Source organism: Schistocerca cancellata, chromosome 3 (assembly GCF_023864275.1).
Source record: "Schistocerca cancellata isolate TAMUIC-IGC-003103 chromosome 3, iqSchCanc2.1, whole genome shotgun sequence".
In the NCBI taxonomy this organism is placed as follows: Eukaryota; Metazoa; Arthropoda; class Insecta; order Orthoptera; family Acrididae; genus Schistocerca; species Schistocerca cancellata.
In genome coordinates, this window is record NC_064628.1 from 896,158,020 (window position 1) to 896,175,903 (window position 17,884).

The 17,884-nt window shown below is 39.5% G+C and overlaps 1 protein-coding gene across 2 annotated transcripts in view; it reads left to right on the plus strand.

Moving 5' to 3' along the window:
* The window catches only part of LOC126177154 (uncharacterized), a 52,020-nt gene extending 49,249 nt beyond the window's left edge, over nucleotides 1–2,771 (plus strand). Inside the window, exon 3 of one of the 2 annotated variants that reach the window (XM_049924430.1) lies at nucleotides 2,257–2,765. In XM_049924430.1, coding sequence (XP_049780387.1) covers nucleotides 2,257–2,483 — 227 coding nt within the window. In that variant the 3' untranslated portion in view covers nucleotides 2,484–2,765. Of the gene's footprint in view, nucleotides 1–2,256 lie in introns of both variants that reach the window. The other variant, XM_049924431.1, reaches the window with a different exon arrangement.
* Nucleotides 2,772–17,884: the final 15,113 nt, after the last annotated feature.

The window sequence follows — 17,884 nt, forward strand, 5'->3', positions numbered from 1 at the left end:
GACTTGGATTTCGGCAAGATGTAGTTCATGCAAGACGGAGCTCGACCCCAGAGAGTGATGTCCTGGAGGTGTACTTAGGGGACAGCATTCTGTCTGTGAGGTAGCCAGAGGCCACTGTCATGGGTCTCCGGGTCTGAACACATGCGACTCCTTTTTGTGGGGTAAATGAAAGACAAGGTGTACAGCAATGACCCCAATACCACTGTTGAGCTGAAAACAGCCATTCAAGGTGTCATCGACAGCATCGATTTCCGACACTTCAGCGGGTCATGCAGAATGTCGCTATTCCTCTACGCCCCATAATCGCCAATGATGGTAGGCATATCGAACATATCATAACCTAAGTCCGAATATCTGCAATACAGTGTGCACACCGTAGTTCGTAACTAACTTATGTTTTTTTATATAGTTAAATAATTGTCATCCTGTACCACTCAATAGCGTAAAAAACTTTGTCTAAACCTAGAAATCTTATAAATGCACGTCTGCTTTTCTTTAGTCTGTTTTCTGAGATAAGTCGTGCTGCCTGGCATGTTTCAACACTTCTCCACGATCTAAACTGATATTTGCCGAGGGCCGCTATTTCTAATCTTTCTGTTTGTTGTTGTTGTGGTCTTCAGTCCCGAGACTGGTTTGATGCAGCTCTCCATGCTACCCTATCCTGTGCAAGTTTCTTCATCTCCCAGTACAATGACATGACAATATGTCATCCATTATTAACATTATCTACATATTGCGCCTTTCCTCCTTTCATACGATTCACTGCCGATTCTGGTTCTACCCAGGTCAAATGCTTTTCAGTTTCTTTTCTTCGGTTATTATCCATCTTTTCATTAGGTAGTCAGGGTCAAGTACTCAGCTGTGAGGGTGAAGATGAGGACCAAAAATGGATAAAATTCGAAAATTCCGTATTACTCCTTCTTTTGTCAGAGCTCTTTAAAATTGACGAAGTACACAATCTTATCAACTTTGTGTGTGTGTGTGTGTGTGTGTGTGTGTGTGTGTGTGTGTGTGTGTGTGCGCGTGTGCGTGTGTGTGCGTGCGTGCAAGGGGGGCCAGATTGTTACAGTGATTCGGTAGGTGTGGCAGTGTTTTATTAACTTTTTCACTTCTAATGAGGGCCACCTGTGCCTTTCTGTCTTGCCTGTCATTCTTTACTCTCCTATGTTGGGTCATTTTTCATAGCTCCGTCTCCATGCCACAACATTTAGATCTTTCCACCAACCCCCAACCTCACCCCCACCTCAGGAGGGTCATCTTTTATATGCACAGTTTTTTGGGTCTCGTGCGGGCCTGTTAGGTTTATATCGATATGTTGTTTTTAATTTATTATCATTATTTGCCATCTGAGTATAGCCGTACACATACATATGTTTGAACTAAAACATAATATAAGTGGACAGATTTACAGTTACCAACCCATTCGTGTTGAAAATTAGGGACCTTCTTATGGAACATCAAAGTTATTCGTGCTGGAACTGAGTCACCAGTACTAGGTTGATTTTTATGTTAATCTGTACATTTGCATTTGGATAACACGAGCCATTCAGCATTCCACTTCATTTATCTCTGACTACTAGGTTGAGAACGTTTAACAGATATCCAGCTTGTTCTTTTGTATGTTCTGTCCAAGAAATTAGCACTTTTCATTGCAGTATGCTGTTATGAAGCGAAACTAAAATATCTGCTGTGATTTTTACTACTGATGTTTGCAACAAAACCAAATTACTTCCAAAAAATATGCTGATGACTGATCCAGCAAAACAGTTCAGTTTCTGTATCAGTGTCACCATATGCGATATGTTGTTTTTTCAGAGAAAGGCATGCTGAGAAACAATTGTCATACAAGTGTTCAGTTATTCTTTCTCACCAGTTACCTTATTGCAAGGGTGTTGATGCTGAAGCCTGGTCCCACAACATAACTCAAGCTTCAAAAATATCCTGCAGCCCAAAATAGCAAAGTTGCTCCACACTTGCACACTGTCTTGCAATTGACGATAGTATCACAGTCTGTAAAATAGCGAGAAGACCCTGGTTCAATTTCTGGTACAGTTACATTATTACTTCACCTTTTAAGGATAACTTTAAGTAAGAAAAATATATTATTACAGAAATGCAATGGTTTTATAAATTTCCTGCCCCGGTTTGAGTGAGTTTACCAAATAATGAAATGGAACTAACTGATATTAATATCTTGGTGTCTACTATATGTTTCATACATTTAATTTTATTGAACTGATTTAAACTGTTGTGCAGGTATACCAGTTCGTATGAAGAAATCTCCATACTTGATGCACCACAAATTTTTCATTGTGGATGATGAACTTCTCGCAACCGGCTCATTCAATTGGACATTACAGGCCATAAGTGGCAATTGGGACAATGTCATTGTTACTTCGCAGACAGATATTGTTCAACCATTTGTTAGTGAATTTGAAAAACTATGGACAGAATTTTCACGACCTTCACTAGATACGTGTTGATATTAATGCATTTTTATACTTTGTTTTCAGTGATAGTGTCATTATTGCAATAACTGTGATTGGTTTCAATAACTGTGATTTGTTTTATACTGAGTCATCAATGCAAGACTGAAATGATGTTGATAATGGTACTACTTGTTAGTATCATATGTTATTAGTGTTACTATATTTGATGATGATTTTTAATTCCATTTTAATTAATGATGATGCTGTACAAAATGGTGAGAAACTGTGTATTGTGCTCAATAAGATAAATTAATTAAATGCAAATGCTTTAATGATGTTAAACATTTGTTTAAAAAAATAGGAGAGAGAGAGAGAGAGAGAGAGAGAGAGAGAGAGAGAGAGAGAGAGAGAGAGAGAATTGTTTTGTAGAAGAACTTTGTCTTATGCAATTATTTGGCTTTTCTATGTGACCTTGTGCCACTCACTTTGTTAGCAGATAACATGTTTATTACTTAGTGGCCACATTAGTTGTAATTAATGTAAGTATTGAAACAACCTATAGATTAATATGCATATTTATTAACACAGAGCACAAAGCAATAGGTTTGTGCTGTCATACGTTCTGTTAAATACACAAGCACGGCAAATTAACAATTGAATACATTACTGATAGTCATGGCACTTCTATACCTGGATAGAAATTCTTTAACAATGTAGAACACTTGACACATAACATTTCCTATCCAGCTAATTTCAGGATGGGCTGTCATGTACCCACTTCAGCAAATCCTTGTTGATTTCTTAAAGTTCATTACGTTTCACCTCAATCTGTATATTTTCTGGTCCAGTCCATGAAGTGTTATCCCTGTGTCCATTTTTATTCTGTTGCACTGTTGGTTCAGGAGGTAGTCGAATTAAGTGCCATTTATCTTCAGTTCTGTATTTTCCAGTATTCTTAAAAATGCTGCATTTTCTGAGCTGATTTTAATGCCTATAGACAAGTCGGTAAGGCAGTTTCATGATGTATAGAATATTTCCCAGTTGTTTGATTACACTGCCAATGATCCATGGTGAACCAACTGACAACTCATTTGAGAAATTTTTGTCATATAGCTGATAACTGATCTGGAACTAGGATCTCTTCTTTGGGTTTGTAACTTATTTTGAGTGAGAATCAGCTACAATGTGGTACTTGGCTGACAGCCAAGCAGTTCAGTAGGTGGTTTTCCAGTTATTGGAGTTGGAGTTGGAGTTGTGCATTTTCTGGAGAGCATCTTGCTTGTTCTCTCCTTCTTCGTTAGCGTTTTTCATTTCTTCTTTGAAAGGTCTGACAGATTTTTCTGCTCCACCATTCAAAGCAGTGTGAAATGGAACTGTAGTTATGTGTTCCATGCCATTCCTGCCTTAGAAATCTTCTAATTTCTTTGATACAAATTGTGCCCCATTGTCAGGAACAATGGTCTTGGGGAATCCTGTGACAAAAAATTTTTGGAGTGCCTTTACTGTGGCTTCTGTAGTTGACGTTATGTCAAATACATATACGAGGGTTGCTCAGACAGTAATGCATCACAGTTTTCCTGAGTGAGCGCACCAAGTTTCCGTCACTTCCAACAGATAGCGTAGCTGCAGGACAGTTACAAAATGGCACCTGTGGGTAAATTATGTTACAAGCAATGTGCCGTCATTGAATTTCTCACTGTAGACAAACAAACTGGGGAATATTCACAAATGCTTTTGCAAAGTCTATGGAGCATCTGCTGTTGAAGAAAGCACAGTTAGTCACTGGGCACGGAGGGTGATGTCATCAGAAGGCTGTTCGGCAGAGCTCCACTATTTGCAGCAGTCAGGGAGACCATCCACAGCTGTCACCCCTGACATGTTGCAGCGAGATCACATTATCATTCGCGAGGACAGACGGATTACGACTTGGCAGTTGGTGCTGCATTTGTCAATCAGCAAAGGAAGTGTGGATGCAATTATCCACGCTCTTGACTATTCAAAAGTGTGTGCAAGATGGGTCTCTCATTGTCTAACACTAGATCCCAAATTGCACAGAAAAAGCATTTGTTGCAAAATTTTGAATCTGAGGGGGAGGCCTTCTTTTTGGGGATGGATTGTGATGGGTGATGAAACCTGGGTTCACCATTTTGAGACCAAAAGAAAATGACAGTCGATGGAATGGCACCATTCCCACTTCGTACAGAAGAAAAAATTTAAAGCAACTGCTTCTGCCAGTAAGGTCATGATCACCGTGTTCTGGGACTGTGAAGATGTGATTCTCACTGATGTGATGTGGTACCATTAATTCAGAAGCATATGTCAACACATTAACAAAACTTAAGACATGCTTCCTGTGACCCCAAAACCTCAGAAACCCAGGAGACATTTTGCTGCAACACGATAATGCTCGGCCCCACACAAGTCTTAGGACTGCTGAACACATCACAAAACAGGATTGGAGAGTGTTACCCCATCCACCCTACAGTCCTGATCTAGCCCCCCCCCCCCCCCCTCCCCCCGGACTTCCGCTTGTTTGTGCCATTACAGGATTCCATTTGTAGAAGACATTTTGAGGATGATGAGAAGGTGATTCACACAGTGAAGCACTGCCTCCACCACCAGGACATGGATTGGTACCGACATTGCATACACACCCTTGTTTAGCGCTGGAGGAGGGTCATAGAATGGGATGGAGATTATGTGGAAAAATAGGATTTGTAGATAAAACGCCATTCTTTAGTGTGTGTAATTCTTATTATGCTCAATAAAGAATTGTTTAAGGGGGTGCATTACTTTCTGGGCAACCCTTGTATACGAGGACTATGAATATGTGTCCACTCTTACGAACCAGGATCCAGCATGATCATTGTGAATCCTTTCCTATGGTTCTGTTCTTGGGACTTGTTCTGAAAATCCATTTTTGGATTTTGTTTTATCTATTGATAAAGTTCATCACACCATTTCTTCAATTCCTTTGTCATTTTTTGGCCACCAGCAACATCTTCTTGCTATTTGCTTCATTCTGGCAGTGCCCCAGTGTCCATCATGAACTATCTTCCAAATTACCTTTTGGATATAACCCTTGTAAAATCTGTCTGGAGAAGCAACAAGCCATTGCAATCCTTTTGTCAAAATATGGCTGCAAAAAGTTGTGTTTCTTGGGAAATACTTTGGGTTTCCATTTTTCACATAATAAAAAACCATTTTTAGTGCTGCATCATTTGTTCATGCCTTTACAATTTTTCGTGATCAGCTGTAAATGAATTTATCAGTTTATTAATTTCTTCATAAAGTTGCAAGCAGAAGTGTTCAGGTATATGGAATTTTTCATCCAGACCAGTGAGCAAATTGATAAGGCATGAATATTGCCATGGTTTTCTGTGGACCTGTATTGGATTTCATTGTTATATCCAATCTTTGTAGTCTCTGAACTACAGTTACTGATATCTGCTTGCTTGGCTGAAATACTGAAGCCAGAGGCATGTGGTCTGTGATCAGTTCAAACTTTTCCATACAAATACCGGAGAAATTTTTTGACACTGTAGCTTGAGACAATATTGCTCAGATTCCATACAATGATGCATCAGTAGCTGATACCACAGTTTGAGTAGGGTCAAAGTGCAACAGTTTCATTCCATTAATAATTTTCTTCTTGAACTATAAAAGTTCTGTTTCTTGCTGCATGATTCATTTCTAATGTGCAGTTTTCTTTTGAAGCTGTTTTAGTAGTGCAGTGATTCAAGCCAATCCCTTGATGAATTTGTTGTAGTAATTTACTTTTACAATGAAAGATTCTAGTTTTTTGATGTTCTTTGTATGAGGCAGCTTTTTTATTGCTTTCACACTAGCATCGGATGATTGGATTCAGCCTTCGTTGGTGGTATGGCCTAGGTATCCCACTTCATTACTGAAGACTTCACATTTCTTTCTTACAAATCATTCAAAACCCAAGATCACACAAAATATGCTTTATTCAAGACAACCGGTTTCAAGTCTTAGCTGTCATCTTCAGGTCTTAAACATTTTTTTTTGTAGTGAAATGTTCATTTTTCACTGAACTTCATGCACAAGATGTCAAGTGGATAAAACTCAGTGCATTATAAACGTTTGTCATTGCTAAAATATTTAAAAGCACACAGCACCTTGTCCAAAAGGCCATGTCCTTATACATATTGCTCACAGATGCTTGTTACATGGCACAAATATGGTACACAATAGCAGATCTATTTACATATTACTAAACAGTGAGAATCGACTTTAAATGGTGTATAACGTACAACTCGAGTACCAAGGCAGCCAACATTGATAGTCCCTTCCCCCAGTTCTCTCCACACTGTATCCTTTGAAATGTGCATTTCACTGGTAAAGTGATGGCTGCTTATTGCTGGGCGGTCGGCCACACGATCTGACACAATGTCCTCAAAGTTAGGTGTGCAGATGTGTCTTTGGCAGGAACCTTGGCCAGCTCTCTGTGGCGTGAATGACCCCATATTTTAAGTTGGTTCTTCCTATTAGGATGATGCCTATTGGGAAGTGTTCTCTGTACATTTGTGCTGCTTTATGGGCACTACATCCTGCCACACCGTACAAAAAATGCCTCTCTGCCACCTCCTGGGCCAAGTAATGTTCCATCTTTGATTATGTGTCATGTACATATACATTTATGTAGGTCACCATGGACACATCAATGGCCAACTGACACCAGGGATAGCAGTGTGTGTATGGCACAGGTTAATGCATTGGTGAGATGCGTGTGGGTGTCACATGACACACTTGCTATGAGCTACGTTGTGGACAGTATATCTGGTAGTCAGTAGTGTACGCTGTTTATCACCTGCTGTCTGTTACAGTGTACAACAGAACTGCATGTTCCATTGCAATACATGCCCTGAGGTTGGTGGTCGTCACTTTGAACAATTGCTGTGAGCTACGTTGTTGTTATATGATGTATGATATGTATGACCAAAAAACAACAAACATGCATTTCTGACTGTTGGTTCCCTATCTCATATAATCTGTTGTGGACCCACTATCACCTGTTTCAGTTTGACCAAAAGGTTTGAGACACCAGGTACAGGAGAGTCTAAGGCCCCCAGAATCAGATTCACTTGTAAATGTCCAAGTGGTACAAGGGACAGAAAACTGGCTGCAGCCATATGTTAATAGCAGTGAATTTCTAAATTCTGGTTGGAGTATGTATTGCAAAGATAGGTTGAACACCAATCGTGGAGTCATATTTATAGCTGTAAAAATGTGATAATATGTAATGAGGTTAGTATAGATTATAACTGTGAAATATTTGAGTGCAGATAAGTGTTAAACGATCAAACATGGTCATCAGATACTTTTATAAAGCCTTACCTCTGGAGCAGTAGTGGTGAAAAATTTGAGGAAAAACTTGGAGAATATTTTGCATAAATTTTCTGGCCATGTTTTAGTATTAAGTAGGAGATTTCAATTTGTCAGCTGTAGGCTGGGGGACAAATGATTAAGGCGGGTAGTGGGAAAAGGTACTCATGTGAAACTGTTGCAAATGCCTTATCCAAAAATTACATTGGGCAGCTAATCAGAAAAGTGACTCTTGAAGACAACATATTAGATCTCCCAGTCACCAGCAGACCCAAACTTTTCAATTTAATTAGTGTTAGGACAGGGAATGAGTTGTTATAAGGCAGTTACAGAAACACTGAATATGGTTGTATGTAGGAAACTGAATGTAAGTGGTGAGATATTTCTGTTCAGCAAGAGTGACAAAAATCAGATTTAAGATTACTTGAGCATTCAACTAGAAAAATTCGTCTCCAGGGCCTAAAATGTTGAGCATCAATAGACAACAGTTGAAATGTATTGTGCAATGCACCTTAGACATATCTGTGTCAATCAAAGTTTTGAGGGATGAAAAAACCTACCATAGTTTGACAGACTGTTAGAAATGAGCTGCAATGCAAATTTAAAAGCCGCCAAAATGCCACAGACAAACAAAAACTGAACAATACCAAAATTAGTGCAAGGAGAGCCAAGCATGAGCATTCAACAAATACGAAAGTAAAATTATATTTACAGACTTGTCAGAAAATTCTAACAAGTTGTGTGTATGTTAAGGGGCATGTAAACAGAGAATGGCCCCATATCGGATAAAAAGTATTCGGACATCCATATTCAATGCAGAATTGACCGCTAGATGTCACAAGAGACAGGCTTGAGATTATAAAAGGAGACGTGTTGTCAGAGGACGCAGAACGACTGGTGGACAGACACAGTAGAAGCGTTTGTGGAGTGTGTCGCCCTCATACTGCTGTTGCTACCTTAGGACTCTCCCTCTGGAGTTTTTGTAGCGTTTTGGCAAAATTACCTTGTTTTGTGATCATCCTGGAGCTGAGTTGTCATGTTTTTACCTGATAGATTCGCATGTTGCAAATGTAGTGTTACCGCTTGCTGGTATACGGGTGAGTGTGGAGGTTGTGGGCATGAATTGCGAAACAGAGGTGGTCACTTTGGAGTTGCCTTTGCCACCGCCTTTTCTTTTCTTGGGGCATCCTCCCTCCTCCTTCCATGGTGTAGGGCATTTTCAAGCCAAGGCCCATTGCACTTGTAGTCTTCCTCCTTCTTCCATCTATTGTCCACATTAAAAAATGCCCAGTCCAAGAAATTAATAAGCAAAGTCCTTTATGAAGATTTGAGAGAAGATTACAACAAACTATAAAGTTTACTTAGCTTATCACGTTGAGATGGCTCCAGTTCTTCTTATCTATGAGTCTGATTCTTGAAACTGAAAATCTAACATCAGGTTCTCACAGTTGGTTTGAACTAAATAAATTGGAAGATTGTTATTGCAGAATTTTTTATGTAAATATATTTTCCATTGATTATCTCACATTTTAGTGTATCATACAGTATTTTGATTGTTCACATGTAACAAAGCCGAAAGTACATTGTTCACACATATTATACAACTATATGTCTGATCACATCAGAGGCAAGCTTGCGACTCTCACACTCTGCGGAAATAACGATATTCCAAAGGGCTTACAATTTTTCTTAACAAATGGATTCCTACTAGCTTTTGTTACATTATTAATTTTGATTATTATTTCATAAATGAATCCAGAAATAAACATAGTAAACAGTACAGGATAGCATAATTAATAATAGAAACTTTAAGTGTGCAAATAATTTGTAATTTCAAATTTTTCTAAAAAAGTAATTTTAACGGTACATTCAGAACTAGTACTTATTAATTATAACATCAAAACTAAAATATTTTATAAAGTACTTCCTTGTCATAAATTTTGTCTTGAAATACAACATACTATGTATAAAATTATATGAAAGTTTTCAGAAAAGCAACCTGGATAGTATTGACATGTCTAAAATTCAAAAAATAATACTGTTATCAACAATTACTGCTGAGGAAAAGTAATGCTAGAGGAGGATGTCCCGTTATATGGGGCATGGATACCCTCATTTACCAAGGGTAGAACTGGCTCTATTGTGAATAGCTGCTGTATGGAGATGAGGGACAAACATAAGGCAGTATCACAAGGTGACACGAAAAACGTCTGACAGATGGTGTAGCTTCGTCATAGAATAGGTAGTATGTGGAATGGAACTTGACTGCAATCCATGAGCCAAAATTTAGTGTGGCTGTGCGAAGTCCGCCATAATGTAACCGAGTGAACCAAAGGCAGAAAGATACGTTTTGTTAACTGCGTGTTTCAGCTACTGGGCTTTCCAATGGGTAAACAGTTGTTTGATGTACTGTTAGAGTTAGAAACATATAATGAGCAATAGTAAGAGAAAAGACCACATGGGAAAATAAATTGCAGTTCCTACAAAGCAGCTGATAGCAGTACATGAGAAAATTGAGTTTTCTGATTTTCTTGCTGTAAACAGTGAAATGTCATTAAACTGTAAAAAAAATACTGTGTGTAAATGAACCAAAACTACATCAACTCTTGAGGTTAGTAGAGGTTCTCCTTTTCCTGTAAAAAATTAAAAATGATTTATTTTGCATTTGCATATTTTCTGTACTTCTGTATACTACCTCTCCTTCGATTCTGAGGAAACTGGCGCACACTATTGATTTGTTTCATATCTCGTAGTTTCACATCACAGCTCAATGATGAAGTGTCTGTTTTTTGATATTGATCATCATTACTGTGATACTTTGTTTCCAAGTATTCTGCAGCATAAAATGTGAAGGATTTTCAGTGAAAAATGTGGTCAGTGGCTACTTTACGTTTGGTTCATTTTATGTTATATCTTGCTGTGTACTAAATGTAGTTAACATACCGAAATTGTTTTTAAAGTTGGAAGGAAAGCCACATCTCACTACAATACGGAAAAAAATAGAAGTTAAAAGTACTTTACTTAAGCGCTCTGGCACCAAGTGTGCTGCCTGATGGCACCATGTGTAAGTAGCCTGTTGTTCAGTCATGAGGAGTTTGTGCAAGCAGACCCACATTTCTCAAATTAGTGTTTGTGATACATTGTTGTACTTACTGCTGGATGAAATGATGAAGACATTCTGCACCAACAGTTACAGAATGGAATATCTGAAACATATCTCATACTTAGGACGAAGCTTAGCAAAAGTTTCTTTGTGACACTTGATGAATCATCATGTATTGAATGAATATGATTCATGTTACATAATATGTTAGAGTGAACATATAGTTCTGGGCGTAAATTGGGACATTTGTATAAATTAAATTTTAATGCACCTTACTGTCTCCAATTAAAGTAATGCCTATGTGTTACTTTCAGGTTGAAAAAATGAATGGAAATTCCAGCACTGATACAAACATTGAAACTCCTGCAGCGTGTCCCATAACAGCAATTTTTCTTGGAAGTGAAGTTTATTTATAAGCTCAAAGTTCCAGAAAAGAAAAATTAAGAAGTGAAATAATATAGTTGCAAGGAAAAAGACTGATATTTGCAGAACATAGTAGTTTTACAGTCTACCACCCCAGAATGACTAAGTTGCAGGTAAAGTCAATAGAAGTCTATCATAAACTCTAAAAGGAACTAAAAAAAGCAGGAGATCGAGTTCCACTCATACACTGTGGAGCCAAAGCAGGCATTACAAGAAGTCATCAGGGATCTATTGATTGATGAGGTTTCCAGTGAAATACAGGCTGCACTAGTGGCGGGAGGGTTTTAGGTCACGAACATGCACTAATGTACCAAACCAGCCCCACAATGAGAAAAGGGGAAGGGCATAAGAAGGAACCAAACTTCCTTTCTGAGCTCTTAAAACAGTGATGAGGTGAAGAGACTTTTCAATGTCAGACTGATTCTCGGCTTCTAAATGAGGAGAGGAAAATATAACAAGCATGAGAGCCCTGGACAGTGGCAACATTTGTCACACCAGCTAGAATTGCAGTCTGAAACAAAGAAGCGTAAAATGTGCAGGCCCACATTTGACTAGTTTAAGTGAAAAGGAAAAGAAGACAGATCCCATTTGTGGAAACTGCGAAGGCAAACATCCGACAAATTACAGAGGCTGCAAAGGATACCAAAGATTGGTTGATAACAAGATGCAGCAGAAAACGGCGCCCGCTGCTACTGCTGCATCTCCCCAACAAACTCGCTGAAAGGCAGATTGTGATTCCAGCTAGGGCTATTACCAGCACTCCCGACCAGAATCTGTGGGCTTCCCCCGTCCACACGTCTGCCATGGCACTCCCTCCAACAACAGTGGGAGATCCTAGTTTTACCTCGATGACACTGCTCCATGGTGTCACATTGACATGTATGTGCCCAGTTCTGACCGTCAGAGACGTGTATCGACTTTCATGGTCGTATAGAGTTCTGAGAAGTTGGAGAAGTCATATTTGATAAGTCTTAAACAACAATGTATGTCCTAAGAATATATGCTGCTTCAAATATTGAGGATCGTCATTATTTTAGGATTTGCTATGATTAAATATAAGCTAAAAACACAATTGGAGTTTAAGTCTTTGGGGTGTCTAAATACAAAACCGAATGTGACATTTCTGGTGTCCTCGGTGGCAAACGGTGTAGAGTATTGGGTTAAGGAGTCAAGTACAGCTGATTTGTTGATTCACGTCCTGCCCCTTCTAATATTTTCTTTTTTCCTTTTCTAAAGAGTCTGGAAACTTATTAATTTAAGGAAAGTATGTTCTGTTGTAGTCGCTATTATTGCATATAAGAGTGCTCTCTTGCAGGAGCGAGCTGTCATCATAACATTAACACGTGAACACGAAAATTGAAGTACTGATTTTTAATATTAATTATACAAAGAGGCCAATAAAACTTATACAATTTGGAAGGTACTTGGCCATACGTGTGCACAAAGAAAATCGTGTGTACGAAGCTGTTAAGAGTGGCAAAAGGAAGTAATTAATTTCATATTCAGAACTCTTGATGATACCTTCTCTGTCATGTGTTAAAATCTCAAATAGGTGAACATCGAAAATTGAAGTGCTACAAACTTCTGCCCTGCACACCAATTAGTAAAACTGACTTCCCTGAATTGTCTACTAAACATTTTGTTGTTGTAATTGGTGTATCAAATGATGTCAGCAAAAATCAAGCATCTGATGCAACCTCTGCCCTCAAGAGAACACTAGCTAGACTCACACATACAAATAGCATCATAGTGAACATACCATATCAACATGACTTGACTGAAGCTTCATGTATAAACAAAGAAGTATCAAAAACTAATACTAGATACAACCAAATCTGTGATCATTTTAATAATGTGACAGTAATAAACGTAAGATTTTTCAAAAGGGACTATTACACAAAACATGGACAGCACTTTAATTACTCTGCTAAATTAGCTTTATGCCAGGCTCCAAAGTCTCAAGCAGGGAAACATGCAGTGATGACCAAGACTTATTCTTACAAGTCTTGATCTAGGCCTATTAATCTTCAACCCCCACCATTAACTACAAAGTTAGATTATGAGAAACCTGTGCTACTAGGGGACACTAAGGTCAGCTGTGCACCAAATCTAGGTGGCTTGACTTTGCTGTATCAGAATGTCCAACGACTAGGCAACAAAACGTGTGAGCTGGAAGTAATTTTAAACTGTAATCTTATGGAGGTTTCTGTGCTATGTATCAATGAGCACTGGCTTCGGGACACTCAGATTTGTGCAGCAGATATACCAGACTTTGACTTAATAAGTAGTTTTTGCAGGGAAACTTATAAATGTGGAGGCGTATGCATATACAGGGCTATTACAAATGATTGAAGCGATTTCATAAATTCACTGTAGCTCCATCCATTGACATATGATCACGACACACTACAGATACGTAGAAAAACTCATAAAGTTTTGTTCGGCTGAAGCCGCACTTCAGGTTTCTGCCACCAGAGCGATCGAGAGCGCAGTGAGACAAAATGGCGACAGAAGCCGAGAAAGCGTATGTCGTGCTTGAAATGCACTCACATCAGTCAGTCATAACAGTGCAACGACACTTCAGGACGAAGTTCAACAAAGATCCACCAACTGCTAAATCCATTCGGCGATGGTATGCGCAGTTAAAAACTTCTGGATGCCTCTGTAAGGGGAAATCAACGGGTCGGCCTGCAGTGAGCGAAGCAACGGTTGAACGCGTGCGGGCAAGTTTCACGCATAGCACGTGGAAAATTGGCTCATGCCACAACTGGAGACCGACAGCGCAGACTTCATCTTTCAACAGGATGGTGCTCCTCCGCACTTCCATCATGATGTTCGGCATTTCTTAAACAGGAGATTGGAGAACCGATGGATTGGTCGTGGTGGAGATCATGATCAGCAATTCATGTCATGGCCTCCACGCTCTCCCGACTTAACCCCATGCGATTTCTTTCTGTGGGGTTATGTGAAAGATTCAGTGTTTAAACCTCCTCTACCAAGAAACGTGCCAGAACTGCGAGCTCGCATCAACGATGCTTTCGAACTCATTGATGGGGACATGCTGCGCCGAGTGTGGGAGGAACTTGATTATCGGCTTGATGTCTGCCGAATCACTAAAGAGGCACATATCGAACATTTGTGAATGTCTAAAAAAACTTTTTGAGTTTTTGTATGTGTGTGCAAAGCATTGTGAAAATATCTCAAATAATAAAGTTACTGTAGAGCTGTGAAATCGCTTCAATCATTTGTAATAACCCTGTATGTTAGAAGCAATGTTAAATCTAAAGAGATAAAACTTAGCAAGGTGAAGTGTGCAGAAAAAGATTTTGAATGTTTTCTTTTGTGAACTTACAGACTGTCAAACTATCATTGCTTGGATCTATAGGTCCCCATCAGGCGACCTTACCCAATTCCTATATTATATAGATGATCTTTTAAATGAATTGAGAGATAGGTCAAAATGCTTACACCGAGAACCGAACGCGAACGCCGGGGGCGACTGCTATCCCCACCAGTGCGCAGATGCTGCCCGTCCACCACAACCTCCCGAGGTCTAGTGGAGGGGGTGGCCGCGCGTATACGAGGGTAATCCCAAAAGTAAGGTCTACTGTTTTTATAAGTACATAGAGCTGTTTATTTCTACAATGGTTTACATCAGTTTACAGCTTGAATATTTAGCTATTTTTCGACATAATCACCATTTCTGTCGATGCATTTTTGTAGACGCTGTGGCAGTTTTTGTATGCGCATGTCATATCAGCTCGCCGCCATGATGTTCAGTTATGAACCTCTTCATTCACCTCGTCGTCGGAGCTGAATCACTTTCCGCCCAAATGTTCTTTTAACCTAGGGAGCAGGTGATAGTCACTGGGTGCCAAGTCAGGACTATAGAGTGGGTGGGTGATTATGTTGCACTGAAACTGCTGCAGGAGAGCAACGGTTTGCCGAGCGATGTGTGGGCGAGTGTTGTCATGGAGAATGTGTACGCCCTTGCTCAACATTCCTGTTCGGTTTTGAATTGCCCGTTTGAGTTTTTTCAGAGTCTCACAGTACCTATCAGCATTAATTGTGGTCCCAGCGATTCAGCTCCGATGACGAGGTGAAAGAAGAGTTTCATAACTTTCTGATCAGCATGGTGGCGAGCTGGTATGACATGGGCATACAAAAACTGCCACAGCGTCTACAAAAATGCATCGACAGAAATGGGTATTATGTCGAAAAATAGCTAAATGTTCAAGCTGTAAACGGATGTAAACCATTGTAGAAATAAACAGATCTATGTACTTATAAAAAAAATAGGAGACCTTACGTTTGGGATTTCCCTCGTAAATGCCACGCTATCTGCGAATCTCGACATTTCGCCAGAAGATGGGTAGTATGACACTTCCCGAAACGTCGCAGTATATCAACGCTACCACCTGGCTGGGGAGACCCGAGAAACATTCGTCAACAGTTTACGCCGGAAAGCCCACAGTCACATATCAATGAATGTGTATGCTTCAGTGGCGTAGCATGAGGGGAGACTTTGAGACTTAGTCTCCCCTGTACTCGTGCTTAAAAAAGATGCAATAGTATTTCATAACAAAAATATAAACAACTTTCTACTAGGAGCACTAAATGTGCGAAGACATCAGTTTTGTAGCCCGCGCCGCTCCCTGAGTATTGGTGTATCTGCCTGCTTGAGACTCGACTGCTCTCAGTCTCTGCCTCCCTTCCCTTACCTGGCTGTGTGCGCCTGAGCGTTAGTGGCATTCTCGCCTCCCCTCCACTTTCCCTCTTCCACGAAGGCCGGTGCGCTGCACTTGCTAGCAGGTATCGAGACTAGTCTCTGCCGCTTATATGCTGGCTTTTAACACGGAAGTGAACAGTCGCGCGGTTTGTGTTCATAGTCATTCTTGTGTGATTTTAGTGCATATTTTCGTTGTGTCGCCAACATGAGTGAGCCAGCAACTGAACACCTTATAGAATTTTTATTAAAAACGCTTTTTTCTACATTAATGTACTAAAAAAGTGCGAATTGAAGGACAAAAGACCTACTCCTATACTCAGTGTAGTTTTAAGTGAAGCCAAACAAAAACGCACTTTTCAGACAGCCTGGTACGAAAAGTATGCTTGGCTGACTGCGAATGCAGTTAATAACAGATTATATTGTTATATATGTCTTCTGTTTGGTGGTGAAAAGGAATGATGCAATGAGGCCATTTGTACAATAAAGAACTTTGACAGGAAAGCACAAAAGCATCAGATATCAAAACGTCACCTGCAGAACAAAGAATCATTTCAGTTATTGGGCAAAAGTAGAATGAGCACGCCCTTTCTGAAGCCGCTCGTCTGACAACAATAAAATACATCAAACAAGCTGCATCCAGCAGGAGAGTATTGGCCCGTCTTATTCAGGCAATTGTATTTCTTTGTAAACAAGAACTAGCCTTTCGCGGCCATCGAGAAGACGAATCCTCCAGCAACAAAGGTAACTATCTGGAATTGTTGGATTTACTAGCTCAAGGAGAGCAGTTAATCCGAGACCATCTGTCATCATCTTCAACCTTTAAAGGAACTTCTCCAGATATACAGAATGATGTAATAGAAATGATAACTCTAGCAGTTTATGAGAAAATAAAATCTAAAATTCATTTCGATTCAGGCTGATCAAACATTAGATGTGTCATGCAAGAGTCGAATGAGTATAATATTCAGGTATTATATTGCAGACAAAACTGAGGAAAGATTCGTCGGATTTAACTGCTGAAGGTTTGTCAAACAGTATTCATACAGTACTGAAAGAATGGAATGTGGAAGGAAAAGTAGTTAGTTAAATATATGATGGCGCTTCAGTAATGGCGGGCAGAGAAAGAGGGCTACAAGTATTGGTGAAGCAGTTCTGTCCCTATGCGCTGTTTATTCATTGTTAAAAAACGCACACCAACTGAATTTGGTTCTGTTACATGCCTCCAAAATCATACAAGTGAGCATGTTTGTAAGTGAGCTTACTGTATTCCATTAGTTTTTCAGCAAATTATCAAAACGAACTGTATTGCTAACTGAAAAAGGATTTAAACTGCCACATGCAAGCAACACTCGCTGGAACTTTCGTTCCATGGCAGTTTCAACAATATCTAGTCATTTCTCAGGGCTATATAGTGTTTTTAATTATATATTTGATGATATAGATTCTCAGTGGGACCCAGAATCTTTGAGCTGTGCTGTGGAAATGAAACGACAGATGGATGATCCTACGTTTGTCTGCTTGCTTTGCTTCTACTGAGGGTGCTTTGTTTGTGTTGATCATCTCTTTAATGTTCTTCAGTCAAAATCTGTCAGTGTAACTGCTTGCCACAACGAAATAAGTACTGTTTTAAGAAACTTACGACAATTAAGAACGGAAACATTCGTTGATGAATGCATTAAATGTCGCTTGTGTTTGAATGGCAACCTATCATTCCGTGACAGTCAAAAGATATCTCTCAGGGCACTAACTTAAGAGATACTGGATTTGCAAATTGTTCAGATGGAAAGAAAGTTTCAAGACTTTCCCCAAATTCAGTTTGTTGAACTTTTGAACGAAAAATGTTTCCCGAAC